This window comes from Bicyclus anynana, chromosome 24 (genome assembly GCF_947172395.1).
Source record: "Bicyclus anynana chromosome 24, ilBicAnyn1.1, whole genome shotgun sequence".
Lineage (NCBI taxonomy): Eukaryota > Metazoa > Arthropoda > Insecta > Lepidoptera > Nymphalidae > Bicyclus > Bicyclus anynana.
The window spans coordinates 4,542,336-4,557,996 of NC_069106.1; the positions used below are offsets into that span (position 1 = coordinate 4,542,336).

The following is a 15,661-nucleotide window of genomic DNA, read 5'->3' on the forward strand; positions in this document are numbered from 1 at the left end:
TGTGCCATACGTATTGTGTTCAGAGTGTACTCGAGGTTTGGCATACCTATTATTACATAAATATAAACGCTTTAAAGTCCGGTTCAACTATGTTCTCCAAAACATAAAACTTCACCAAATAATATAGTCATTGCCACGGATTATCATCCACCATGTCAACCGTTTCATTCACATTTTCCTTCAATTTGTGAAACCTTTTCCTAACCATCCTACTTTCGATTGGACCTTCAACTATTTCTCCTTTATTAAAATCATCAACAACAACCGCTTTGACTTCATTTTCCTTCACAACATTGGGTTGCAATTCTTTCGGAGTCTTAACTTTGACATTTCGTATTGGATAGTAAACGTATTTCACACCGTTTAGAACTTTGTATTTCGGATATTTGGGTCTCTTATTTCCTATACCCAGAACTTTGTTACTCCAATACAAATAAGCATTTTGGAGGACGTCAATTATTCCTCTTTTCTTTCTTGATTTCGGTTTGTTATCATGACGTAGTTTTGTGACTTCATCGTTAACATTTCTGAGTAGTGTAAGTTGTTTTATTGGATTGATTTTGTTATTGTATCTGATAATAGGTTTAGCGTATGAGATTATTGGTACTTCTTCGTTATGGAGTTCCTTCCCATCTTCTATGATGGATCTACTTTGCCATTGTCCGTTGGCGTCGTAACCACCACCTCCGCCTCCGCCATAGTCTTGACCTGGATGATGAAATGGGTTTGTTATTATAGTGTGTGTTTCTTTGAGTGGTGTGTTATTTTATACTGGTATTATACCTGCTGGCATCCAGGCACCACCACCGCCGCCGCCCGCTGCCCATCCCTGCACAAGTTGCATGACCATTTTAAACTCCATAATAATTAAATTGTCTCTATTATTAGTAAGATTTAGTTTAATGTTAATGTTTTTTCTTAATATTTATTCTTTTTGTTTTGTATAATCTACCTACCTAGTAAATTAATTTAAAAATTGTATTTAATTAAGTTAAGTTTTCTTCTTTAAGCTATTGTTTTAAAATTGTATACTATTTTATTAATTTTAAATTAGGTAATAATTAATTTTGACATTTAATCCTTCCTATAAATTTGACATACTATAATTAGTTAAGTGCTGACATATAATTATATAAATGTTATATGCGCCTATTGTTTATATGCATATCAGAACTCTTTAATATGTGTTATTTTATGTTTTAACGTTTAATATGTGTATTGTTGGCGTGCTTTATATAAATAAATAAAATAAATAAATAGTTAAACAGATATAAAGTATATAGTGAATGACGTAACTCTCAATAAGTTTTCTTTAGGGTCTAAGATCTGGCATTAGAAATTATTAATCTGGCATTATTAAAGTCCCATAGAAGCCATGTCACAAACACATACCTAAGTGTAAACGTTGCCATATTAATGTATGATACCGATTATGTTCTGATGTGTCACGTCACGTCAGGCAAACTTAAATCCACCTTAAGTGATAAGATTAAATCTAAAATCTATACTAATATTATAAAGCTGAAGAGTTTGTTTGTTTGTTTGATTGAACGCGCTAGTTTCTGGAACTACTGGTCCGATTTGAAAAATTCTTTCAGTGTTAGATAGCCCATTTATCGAGGAAGGCTATAGGCTATATATTATTCCCGTATTCCAACGGGAACGGAAACCACGCGGGTGAAACCGCGCGGCGTCAGCTATTGATAGATAATATTCACACTGACACATTGCAAATAGGTTGATAAATTAAATACAAAGCAGCCAGACACATTTTTCATACAAAATCTAGGAAACCATGAATTATATTAAAGGCAACTTAATATAGTTAAATTAATCATAAAATAATGTCCTCAGCTTTTATAACCCAGTATTATCTTGTATGGAAAATAAAACAAAAGCCTACTAGAAATAAATGAATGTGATCCGATTTATAGCCAGCAGATTCGCAATTTTATGCTATTTGCTATGAATTTCAAGCAGGCGTAATTAGAAAATAAAGACATATTTTGACAAAAATGTAATGTTATGATGATGATGATGATTCACTATGAATCTTATCTACTATTTGTAAAAATAAATATCTTACCCCATCACCGCCTCCGCTGCTGGCGCCTCCGCCCTTCTTTTCCAAAATTTTCATAAGAAGCATCATCTAAAATAGAACATTTATTTTGATTTATTTTACGACAGCAGCAGTATAGTCTGCAACTACACCAGGCTCTGTGAGGTTTTACCACATTCTGTTTATAGTTTTGAAATCAAAAAAGCATTCAGATTCTGCTTCATCGTAATTTTTTCGAGTTACATACAAAAGCATATGCTTCTTACAATATGTCAGACTTACTTTTGATATCATAAATGACATCATGCTGAACATCATTCCCTTGAATGACATCATTCCCATCATGCCCATCATTGCTGGAACCATCTGTAAACACAATTGATCATTACAGATTATACAGGGTGCTCGGGAGTATTTCCCAAACTCTGGGGTTATATTCTTTACCGAAAATTAATTTAAAATGTTCAAGCAACATGTGTTCTAAAATTAATATTTTCTGGATAAATAATATTTATTTTGTAAATAGATCTTAAAATGTGTCCCCTATACGCATCCTTATAATTATGATGTAGCCAAGTATTAAGTATTTTATAATGCAATGATAGACTTATGTTACATGGATAGTCGGAATTATTTTAATTGCATTGCATTTCTCCTCGACAAACAGATGGAATTCCAGCATCATGTGGCGGAGTTTTCTTTCTTATAGCAAATATTTATATATTATACTATGTGTAACTTATATGTGTAATCAATATTATATTTAATAATGTACAAATTTAGTAATTATTCAATCATATTACATTTTTATATAAATATTCTTTTTCTTTATTATTTATTATGTAGTTATAGTAAGTAAATATAATAATAATAGTATAGTAGGTGAATTTAAACTTGGGAATAAATTTGATTGTTGGTTTTAATACTGTAGGTACTTTAATGTTATATAATTTTTCTTTTTGTTCTGTTTATATTTTTTAAACTAGTTATAAGTTTTAATTTGGTTTTGCTTTTAATATAGGTTTATGTTGGCTGTTTTCGTGGTGGCACTTAGAACTGGGTCCTAGCTGAAAATCAGCGCTGTATGTTCTTTGTTTATGGGGAGCATACAGCAATATGCTGAGCTAGGACCTTTTTCTAGGTTATGCCATATATCGCAGGGTATTATTCTTAAATAATTGTGATGTGTGGCATAATGTAGTAATAAATATATTTCTTTTTCTTCTTCTTTCTTTTTCATTGTATGAAAACATAAAAATATTTCATTTAGTAGTTAAAATAATATGAGTTATGAAGTTCGGCTCCTAAAAGTGGACTCGTTAACACCTTGAAGTTATGGTAAGTACTCCCGAGCACCCTGTATATTTCACAATAATCATACTTATATATGTGTTCCGGTCTGAAATACCTGGTTGCAGGAGTATTTACAGGCACATGAGTCTTAACAACTATCGTGTTTTAATTAAAGCCGTTTTTGAAAGAACCGAAGCAATTTTGTAATTTAAATGGCTTGAATTAATATATCACTGGCCTTTAAACTGATCAGATGGTTATCACATACGATGCTGTTTTTGGCTTTTTGGTTTAGTGGGTAGGTTAGATTTTGTGTTGGAAGTTGGTTGGATATTTTTTATTAAAATTTGAGAAAAGGTTTTCATCTATTTTCATACCCCTAGTGATGATGGTCCATCTCAAATTATTTTTTTAATTTTTTGGATTTTTTTTTGTGATATGGCATTGAAAAATACATATATACAACCATTTCTGACTCCCTACCATCAACCCCTATTTTTCTTTCAACTTTCCCGTTTCATCGTCAGTTATTACTATAAAAACTGAATTACCATCATGAGTTTCATCTTCATACACATCATGGCCATCATCATCATCTTCTTCTTCCCCCCATCCCCGTCACCGCCCCCGTGACCACCCCCACCACCGCCTTTACGTTTCTTTCTACCCACAAATTCTTCAGCTTCTGCTGAAATCACATAATATAAACCACAATAAAGTAAATTTAAAATAGCGGACGCCCGCGATTTCGTTCACGTGGAATTTAGTTTTTCACAAATCCCTCGGGAACCATGGATTTTTCCGGGATAAAAAGTAGCCTATGTGTTAATCCATGCTATAATATATCTCAATACCAAATTTCAGCTAATTCGGTTCAGTAGTCGAGACGTGAAAGAGTAACAAACATTCATATCATCAAAATCATCAATTTACGCAAATCTCGAGAAACTATGGATATTCGGGATAAAAAGTAGCTTATGTGTTAATCCAGAGTAAAATCTATTTCCATCCTAAATTTCAGCCAAATCGCTTCAGTAGTAGCGGCGTTAAAGAGTAACAAACATCCAAACATCCATACAAACTTTTGCGTTTATAATATTAGTAGGATAAGCCTTTAATACTGCTGAATGGTTTCATTTACATTGATATATATTTTAGTGCCGTGATAGCCTAGTGGATATGCCTCTGCCTTAGATTTCGGAGGGTGTGGGTTCGAATCCGGGCCAGGGCATGCACCTCCAACTTTTCAGTTGTGTGCATTTTAAGGAAATTAAATAACGTGTCTCAAACGGTGAAGGAAAAACATCGTGAGGAAACCTGCATACCAGAGAAATTTCTTAATTCTCTGCGTGTGTGAAGTCTGCCAATCCGCATTGGGCCAGCGTGGTGGACTATTGGCCTAACTCCGCTCATTCTGAGAGGCGACTCGAGCACAGCAGTGAGCCGAATATGGGTTGATAATGATGATGATGATGATGAGAAATACTAGGTAAAATTCCCGGCTGTTGAATATATCATTGAATATGTTGAATATGTTTGAGAGGTCGTGAAAAATTCATTTGGTTTGTGCTTGCGAATTGAGGAGCTATACCTACTAGGTACAGCCTTTCTTGATGGGTACTGTTTACCAACAAAGAAATTAGAAATGAAGGTAGAAAATGGATGTCATTTCACAACTTACTTATTTTAAATTATGTATTGTTTGTTTATGAAATGTTATATAAAATATATTATTAACCATATCTAATTGTCATAAGCTTATTAATCGAATTTATTTTAATTAATTTAAGACCAAGTTAATTATATTTATTATTAGATGTTAAATGACTAGTGATTAATACCCTCATTTTTAATTTGTATGTTGGTAAACAGTACTCATCAAGAAAGGCTGTAGTATAGGTATAAATATGCTTATAATGTTATATTTACCTTTATTCGGTACTAAGACATCTTTGCCCAGTGCGCTGAACCTTATGAGATGGTTATCAAAAAACTTGTCAACCGCCTTATCGATCATATACGCCAACTCATCAGAGCTCTGCCCCACAGTAGCAGGCTCTTCACCGAAGTAATCATTCTCACTATTGTTTAATTTCACTGAAATATTATAAAACTGTTTATTTTTATTTTGATTTTTTTCATAATGATGTGTGAGACTTTATATTTGTATGTTTTTAACATAATTTCCACTCTACGTATGTACGGCTATGATGAGATCCTGGTTTGAACTGATTAGAGCTCAGGCTATGAAATATTAAGATATCTTTTTTTTTTAATTTAAAAAAAAATTAAGAACTTGGGATTGGAACATTGTGAATCCTCAGACAGTACGTTAAGCTGGTTTCAGTTATTTTAATTGATATTGATAGAAAGTTTGTCAGACTCAGACATCACATAAGACTGCCAATCAACTTTAGGGTAGCGTGATGGGTCTTATCTTAAAATTACCTCTCCTTTATATAGGACGAGCCCAGTGAACTTTAAATTGACAATTTCATATTTATGATAGTGGTACTTGATAAAATATATTTTTTTATTTTGTACTTTTCTAAGAAAGCGGTACGTAGTTGTAACAATGTTTCCCACAATTGAGACTTTACAGAAAAGCTTTATGGTTTTCTTTTTAAAAAGAATATTAGGAAAGATTTATGGTATCTCTTAGACAAACATAGTGATCTCCTTTTCCTTCTAACTAAAGAGTGATAAATTGAACTCTTGATTTCTTGAACTCAGTGTTTCCCAACCTGTGGTCCGCGGACCCCTGGAGTCCGCGAGTATGTCTATGGGGGTCCGTGGTGTCATCTCTGGACTATACAGAAATGCTAATGTCTCGTAATCGCTACTCTTACAGCACTGATTTGAAATTACAACTTATTAGCAACATCAACCCAAATATCACTGATTAACAGTGGAATTCATAGACATAGTAGGGGCACCCCCAGGAGATCATTCAGCTGCTGAGTGTCGAATTTAACCTCTATTTGTTTGAGAATTTGACACTCAGCTGGTGAATGATCCCCTGGGGGTGTCTTACAACGTCTATGAATTCCACTGTTACTTGCATAAAAGCAACACCAACCTTTACATGAATTTTTTTTTCATATTTTTTATAATAAACAGTTATAATTCCCTTTTTTGATCTGTAATAACTAAAATAAATACCTAATCGGATTTTTCTTCTGTTTATATCATTTAGGGGGTCCGTGAACACTGTGCTTGATTTCCTAAGGGGTCCGTGGCTGAAAAAGGTTGGGAAACGCTGCTCTAGATGCTTAGATTTGAGTGCTACCACTTAACCGTTATTGAGGGTAGTAATTAATTTCAATAAGATATGTCTATAGGTATTTGTTAGTCAATTGATCCAATTTCTTTAATTATTTATCATACGAAAATAAAAAATCGACTTACCAAACTTTACGTAATCTCCAATAACAGATATTTCGTTGAGTCTATTCAACTCTTTCAAATATAGCAAAGTTTTCTTCTGCAAACACGTATACGAGAGATGGAAGAAGCATTCAGTATAAACACCATTAAATACATTAGCTGGATTATCACTTCCCCCACTTTTGTGATCAACTACATCACTAATATCATCACCATTTTGATTTAGGGAACCATCTTCGATAACAAAACCCCTAATAAAACAAAAACACGAAAAAATAAAAAAAATATTACTTATATCCATTGCTGATAAAATGTTGGATAGAAATGAAATACGTAGTACTTGGTAGACGTTATTTATTTTATTCATGTTTATGGGGTTTTAGGTTAATGTCATTGGGTTTGGGTGAAAACATATAATTTTGTTGTTATAAGTAAATAAACAATGGTGTTGTGGTTTAAAGGGTGGTGCTGTGAAAGCTTCAAGGCACTGCCAAGTGATGCTACTCAGTTAACTTGGGTATAAAATTCGAATGGCTACTAACAAGATCTATACAAATTTTTCATTTATTTATTACTTCGACCATTAATAAATAAGGACCGGCCTGGCTAATCGTTACTCCAAGATCAAAAATCAATGATCTAACGCGTTTATAAAAACTGTTGCTATAGAATCGATGTTTCATTGTTGTAATCGTTTTCGTCGTGTAAAGAGCTCCCTAAAAATGCCGGTTTGTGTAGTTGAATGGCATAAAAAACGGCCAAAAACTTGTAGTTTGTAGTGTAGTGTAAAAGATAGAGTAACGTTTCATTTTAATTTTATCAAATTTACTCTTAGAACAAGAGAATATGTCGATTTTCTCAGCTATTTTGAAACAAAAGTCCTGTCTGTCTGTCTGAGCGGGATTAACTTATAGAGTTTTGGACAGATTTTCATTCGGTTTACACAAATAAATAGTGATTTATTAGGAAGGTTTCTCGTAAATAATTTGGAAAGATTGATATTTATAGAAAATTAAAATTTATTTATTTTAAATACACAAATTTGAAATAAATAAATTTTGATTTTGAAAAATATTCGACTTTGACTTTTATTTTAACTGCTTATGTAGATAACTTTAGTGGAGTATAGTTAAAGCTACATTGGTTAGAGTTAAAACCGCAAATACGGATCTTGAATGAAATTAACTTTACATTGATGTTAGGACCACGTAGATTATTTTAAACGAGAAAGCAAATAAAACAATTAATTTTCATTACATATTTTGTATATATTTTATTACATATAACTCTTCAAAGATAAATAAATAAATAAAATTTAAACTAGTGAAGGTACTTAATTAATAAATAATAAGTAACTATTAACAAGCGGTTATTAGAAACAACATAAAAGAATTAAATAAATTAATTTGAACAAGATACGTTAATAAAATATTATTTGGTCTGATATCGGATAAATTTAATAACTAAGATATTATTAATGATTTCATTTAAATTACTTAAATACTATTTTCTTAAATAAGAAAATATATAACTACACTCTCATTTTAATACAATTCTAAAGGCAAATATTACCACCCTAAGCCTGATAATACTAACCCCAAATAAATCCTTTATCTTACAAGAGAAACTATGTATGAGCCCAGTATTGACTCAATAAAGTAGGATGATGGTGATCTGATAATGAAATAATAGACTATTAATATATAATTCTACACAAATATACAATAGTAGTTCGTATATATATAGATAAAGTAATTATCACAGCTAAACATACTGCTTTTGAAAATTATTGGGAAGCCAAAAAATGCAAACTTAATGAAAATAATATAAGAAGAAAAAGAACGGTGGGAAAATAAACAAAAAAGAAAAATATTTAATTTAAATGATACTAATGAAATAAAAATAAACTAAAAAGAAAAGGAAATAATGCAAAGAAACAGAAAAATAGACTAAATGCCCATTACAAAGAAAACATAACTTTAACACGCCACACTTTGACTGCAATAAATAATTAACATCAACAACTAAGAAATAAGAAAATGGCTAAATAATAATTAAATTCATATAGAAAATAAATTAACTAACACCTACAATTACATTACTAAACATAGAACGTTAAATTAAAATAAATAAATTAACTAATATTAATAATAGGATCACGAATATCGCGAAAATTCTAAATGCTAAAGTAACTCTGCTATGTTATAAGGCAACTAATTTTAGTACAATTTGAGGCAAAGATAGATTATACTCGTTTAAAAACTAAGTAATAATATAAGAAATAGAAGATAATAGCACAGTATTATTATTAAGTACAAGTTATACTTTATAGGGAATACAAACCATATCTTAATTTAGACAATAAAATTGATGTAAGTAGAAGTGTGTATTATGTAATCAAGAAAATTTAATTCTTGATGATATTAGACAATATTAGACAATATTTTATATTCAATTCAATTCAATATTTGATGATATTAGAAAATATTTATATCCAATTCAAGTTATATTTGAATATATTTTGTTTTATGCAGTTACTTTTTATGATTGGGTAAGCAAATAAATCAATCATATTTATAATTAGTGTTGTCATAAGGCATGTAACTGTTATAATTATTATTATAGTTAGTGTCATAAGCTCGTCTATAGCCACCATGTCCGTGGTCATGTTCGTGCTCATGATGTTCTTCATGGCTGTGGGAATGATGATGGGATATTTCTGGCTTCGTGATTATTTCATATGTTGTAGATTTGTGACCCCCGCCGCCTTTGAGACCTACTAGTGCTGATAGGAGGAGTGACATTAGTGCAGTCATCAGCGCTTTACCAGCTAAAAGGGCTAGAGCTCCTAACGCTGCGGCAGCTAACGTACCTGAAATTAAATTATATTATTTAAATTACGTTATAATATTTCATTTTCAGAACTATTTATTAGAATTAAGTTACTGCCTTGTTTTTAGCGCGTTAGCTATTTTTATGTGAGTTAATTGCATTAATATGTAATCTTCTCTTAGATGCTAAGAGATGCGTCTATTCTTCCAAAAAAATAATAAAGTTAATTCTTCAGTAATTTAAAATGCACCCTCAACGTTTCATGTGCATTTTAAGAAATTAAATATCACGACGTGTATCTAAAGGTGAAAGAAAGACATCGCTAGGAAACCTGCTGAGAATTTTTTTAATTCTCTGTGTGTGTGAAGTCTGCCAATTCGCATAGGGACAGCGTGGTGGACTAACCCCTCTCATACTTTAGGCTTACGCTTCGACTAATAGTCTACCTAGTGGGGGGTTTACCAATACTGCTCTTTGCGGTCTGGGTCGTTACACTAGCACCTTAGGACTCCTAAGCCTATTAGGATTAGCTGTTCGGACTATGTGCCACACATATTGCCACTTTACTTTGCACGGCTATCCGTCCTATTAGAGCTGTATTGGTCACTTTGATGGAGTTCTTCTGCTGATTTCTTTCTAATTCGATCGAGCATAGCTCTCTGAGTAGCCCGCTGAGTGATTATATATATTCCTGCTTATGATGCTCATAGTTAGCGATCAAATAATTTAATACCGTATTAATTTAATTAACTTTCAAGTAATATTTTTTTTATTCTCATTTAATTATTTGTCATTTTCTTTTAAATTTTAACAATGTTAAAAAAACACAAATAAAAATAAACTATTGAAAATTTATATAAAATCAACCCTCCCGTTGGTTGTTCTCGTTGGTTAAACTTTCTCTATTTCTCTTCTAAATAGAAAAACAATTAAACCAATCAACCAACCGGAAATAATCCTCTCTAAATCCCTTTCATTGGTACGAAAGATATGGGACTGGAACAACTTCGCTGCCATTAGACGACATTTTGTCTATTTTTTCTTCGCTTTGATCGCATGTTAGTATCCCAGGGCTCCAAGGAGAGGAATCCCCTATCAATAACCGCCGTCACGAGAATCAATGCCTTCTGTATCCGAAACTTGATTCAGCAGTCAAGAGAAAGCTTCTTAAGATGTTGGTCGAAGCTTCATCATCATCATTAACAACCCATTTTCGGCTCACTGTTGAGCACGAATCTCCTCTCAGAACGAGAGGGGTTAGGCCAATAGTCCACCACGTTGGCAGAACGCCCAGCGCGGATTGGCAGAATTCACACACCCAGAGAATCAAGAAAATTCTCATATATTTGAGACACATGATATTTAATTCCTTAAAATGCTTAACTTAAAAGTTGGAAGTGCTCGCCTTGGAGCAAATTCAAACCTACGTCCTCCGAATCGAAGACATAGTTCATATTCACTGAGCTATCAGGGCTCTCGAACCTAATATTTATATTATTATTACGTCTATTTAAAGTAATACTAAGATTTATGGCTAATAGGGTCTACATTTGATTCATCTAGTTTGGTACTCGCAGTTATTACTTCTATTTAAATTCTTACGATGATTCAGCGAATTTACACGACGATTACGCATTTCACGTATACTTTTATATATATCTTTATTCGTGAATTCACAACCTACCGCAATTACCACTAATCTGATGACTTGTGCCAGTTTAAAATTTGTATGTATTTGAATAAACTTTTGCGTAACAATCAAATTCATATTTGTTTAAAGATACTATATGACATAGCTTTAGATTAGCTAATATAGTGAAAAATATGTATTGAACTTTTGATAAAAGCCAAAGTTAAAGTGTTATTTTAACTAACTAAAAATAGCCAACCAGTCGTGCTGAAGTTATAAATAGTGTAACTTTATTTTTCATCTAAAGATTAGATCCACATAGATCTAAATATGAAATATGAGAATTAAAGTTAATATCATAATTATCATGTGTTTTACCTTTCATCATCAAAGCGGCGGCTAATAAAGCACCTCCACCACCACCTTTGCCACCACCCAGACCTCCGCCATCTTTTTTCCTTCCCACAAACTCTCTTTCCCCTTTAGCCATATCTAAAGCCTCCTTTGATGTCTCAGTATCCAGTAACCTGTATCTCAACGAATGACCATCCAAATAGTTCTGTAATCGATACAAGAGAAATCTATTTAATTTTTCCTCAGGCTTTCCAGGAAACTGGCGTGATAGTTCCGCGGCCATTTCTTCTGGACTCGTGATATTGGTTATATTTTCCTTCACTATACTAAGTCCAGGAAGTAGATTGAGCTCATCGCGAGAACTCAGATCTTCTAGAAAGGACAGTACGTGTATTTTCAGACATTTTGCACTAATACCGTTATTACATTCTTTGTGCAAAGATCGTCCACCTCTGTCTGAGTTAGAGGTATTCTTTGGTACATCATCTATGCTTGTATCAACATCCTCGGCGTTTAAGATTCGTGCGCACAAAATCACTGCTACGGATATCACCACATTTTTTTTAAACATCGTGTCACTTTTCACTACACTTTTACAATTCGTTTACAACCAGGAAGAAAACATTTCTTTCGACGGCACCACAGCACTGATGGCGTAGATACAATCGGAATTTATTTTATACCTTCAAAACTATAAAAAGTAAGCAACAGAGCTTGAAAAGATAAAACGAATAAGTTCCAACGATGTTATTGTGTTGGATAGAAATCACGATACTTTCAAGTCGCAAATCGAATAGCAGAGCACTTAATGGAAAAGTCAAAAGTATCTGCTGATAATTCTTATCGATTTGAAATGCACGATGATTGGAGCATAGAGCATGCATTATCTAATTTTATGCTTTCGAAGTAAAACTGTACGTATTAGCGGAGGAAATAGACGTATAAGCATTGAGGTTTCTCTCGTGCCCTGCAATTAATTTACTCATAGTGTGGGAAATGTTTTCTCAATTCACAGCATATTTTGTATTTGTAGATGCACCCTACGATTTCATCCATGTGAACCCTGTTCCTGTGGCAATACCGGGATAAAGGGGGAAAGGAAACGGGGTGTGCAATTTAGCAAATCCTTGGTAAATTTCCTTTAGAGGTTATAAAGGTAACTGTCTTTTTATTTACCCTCGCCGGTGTGGAGTTCACAAACTCTCACAGGATGTAAGGTTTGTGCAAACCAATGTTATCAAATATCATCAATACTACTTGTCCAATTTTGATGCGGTTTTCAGCGATGGGTTTGGGTTTGATTGGTGAATTTTTTCAGGCATCATGGCGACAGCTCACCAAGGAGAGCAGCTGGTAATAATTTGGTTGTTCAACACCAAAACTGTTTTTAAGATAGCACTTTTTAATTCATTATAAATAAATATCTATTTAAATTGCAATTTTCGTTTCTAATAAAATATATAATTTTGTTACGAATCTTTTCTAAAAGAATAAAAATTTAATACCCGATCAAAACCGAATCCGATCCGTATCCCGAATACGAAAAAATTTTGTAAAAATTATAGTTTACAAGGTGAAATCGACACCTCGTCTTGTTGAAGGGGGTAATCTCTTGATCTACTGAACCGATTTGAAGATTCTTTTACCACTAGAAAGCCACGTTATTTTAGAGTGCTATAGGCTTTATTTTATCCCCATATTCTAACGGGAACGGGAACTACGCGGTTCGTCAGCTAGTATGTCATTACAAATATATACATGAATAGACTGCTAAAACCCGTTCTTTTTGACTTCATAGCAATCGGGTTAAAAGTTTACTTCTTAACTAGACTTTATATAAATCTTTATCAAAAGTGACCATTCATATTTCATACCAATGATGATGACATAAACGAAGCTAAGTAAACGGTAGATTATTGCTGATAAATAAACAAGCCGAAAAAAATAAAACCGATTTACTTTCTCTACGCATTAGAGGGAAAGGGAAAAAAATAGGAAAAAGAAATGAGGTTAGCTTTGGTAAATACTGAATTGTTCTGCTAATGAGATAAATAAACAAAAAATATACTGATATTTTCTTTTCTTTCACCAATATTTTTGGCTGAAAAATCAGGTGAATGATATGCAGAGTTGTCTATTTATGTTTCGTCTACGTTTGATGTAACTTTTTTTGACTTGAAAAAGCTCTCTAGTTTGGAAGGACTTTCTTTCTATTGACAGCTACCTATATGTTGATTTTAGCATCTAATCATATTAGATGTTATTTTAAAATCAACATAAACATCGTTAAGGTTAGGTTAGTTACGAGTTATTTAGTTAAATAATATTGTAAGTTGTGTAAGTTAGTTAGTTAGTGTAAATAATTGTAAAAGCAAAATTAGTAACATCATATCATTTGCCGGCCGATTGGTGTACTACATTTAGCCGATTGGTTCTGATTTCTTCAATTATTATTATGTGTGATGATTATGTTATGTTTTTTAGTGTATGGGTGGCTTACACTCAGAGGCACAGTTATCCGCCCACTTTAATATGTCGCGAGTATATTAAAATGGGCGTGCTAGGTAAGCTTTTGACGGTCTCCGTGGCACAATGGTATGCGCGGTGGATTTACAAGACGGAGGTCCTGGGTTCCATCCGCGGCTGGGTCGATTGAGGTTTTCTTAGTTGGTCTGGCCTGGCTGGTGGGAGTTTTCAGAGGTGGCTAGTTAGACCCTACCGGCAAAGACGATTACGGTACGATGTCGTGTAAAAACCGAAAGTGGTATTGGTTTTCATCCTACTCTAACAAATTAGCCCGCTTCCATCTTAGATTGCATCATCATTTACCATCAGGTGAGATTGTAGTCAAGGGCTAACTTGTAAAGAATTAAATAAAACTCCATATTCATTCTTTTAATATTTGAAGGTTTTGCTCTATAGTGGGCTGTTTAAATAGGCTAATATTATTATGACAGCTAATATGTTTTTTGGACAGCAGGGTAATTCACTATCTTTGTCGTGTGCTAGTTGACATATACGAAATGGAGATTCTATGAACAAATGTCATCCGGTGCTTACTTGTGGCATGGACCTATGTGTTTGTATCTAAAATCCTTCACTGGTGGATATGACACAGTCGGGAAATGACATTTTGTCAATTGATTTGATGTTTACTTTATTCTATACTAGTGTTATAAAGTTTAAGAGTTTGTTTGTTTGTTTGCTTGAACGCGCTAATCTCAAGAACTACTGATTCTATTTGAAAAATTCTTTCAGTGTTAGATAGCCCATTTATCGAGAAAGGTTGATAATAAAGATCAAAATAGTGAAATAGGCCAGCGGGTCCAGAACAAAAGATGATTTTAACACTATTTTCACAAATTAATAATAAATAAATAAATATACTTAAACAATACACATCACTAGCCCCAAAGTAAGCATGCAGAGTAGCTTGTGTTATGGGTGCTAAGATAGTTGACATTATAATATTAATATACAATTATATACTACATATAAATACTTATATAATATATAAATACACACAGACACTGGAAAACACTCAGGCTCATCACACAAATATTTTCCAGCTGTGGGAATTGAACCCACGGCCGTGGATGCAGAAAGCAGGGTCACTACCCACTGCGCCACGCGGCCGTCTTTATTTATTAAATTAAAATTTTAAATTTTTAATTAAAATTTTAAATTAGGATGGCAGTTACCTATATTGTAAATATCTTACTAAGTTTTTGTTTTTTTTTATTCTTTACAAGTTAGCCCTAGACTACAATCTCACCTGATGGAAGCGGGCTAACTTGTTAAGAGGAGGATAAAAATTCACACTCCTTTCTGTTTCTACACGTCATCGCACCAGAACGCTAAATCGCTTGGCGGTACGTCTTTGCCGGTAGGGTGGTAACTAGCCACGGCCGCAGCCTCCCATCAGCCAGACCTGGACCAATTAAGAAAACCTTAATCAGCCAGCCGGGGATCGAACCCAGGACCACGTAATCACGTAAATCCACCGCGCATCAAAATCACCACAAAAAGCGATCCGGATTTTGCTACTTCACTGAGCACACACATGCACAATTTTGTGTTTACTTCTATAATATGTATTAATT

General features: G+C 33.2%; 1 protein-coding gene and 1 long non-coding RNA gene across 2 annotated transcripts; both read right to left on the reverse strand.

The window, feature by feature from the left end:
• Nucleotides 1–2,085: 2,085 nt before the first annotated feature.
• LOC128199466 (uncharacterized) lies at nt 2,086–4,013 on the reverse strand. Its single transcript, XR_008252097.1, has 3 exons — nt 3,907–4,013; nt 2,345–2,428; nt 2,086–2,152 (listed from the first exon to the last, which is right to left on the reverse strand). It is a non-coding gene; the product is annotated as an uncharacterized LOC128199466 (long non-coding RNA).
• A 5,285-nt stretch (nt 4,014–9,298) lies between these two features.
• Nucleotides 9,299–12,129, reverse strand: LOC112052964 (uncharacterized). The gene is made up of 2 exons (XM_052889081.1): nt 11,583–12,129; nt 9,299–9,614 (listed from the first exon to the last, which is right to left on the reverse strand). Exons 1-2 carry the CDS (start codon nt 12,127–12,129, stop codon nt 9,307–9,309), a joined length of 855 nt encoding a protein of 284 aa, XP_052745041.1. The 3' UTR covers nt 9,299–9,306.
• Between the last annotated feature and the right edge of the window lie 3,532 nt (nt 12,130–15,661).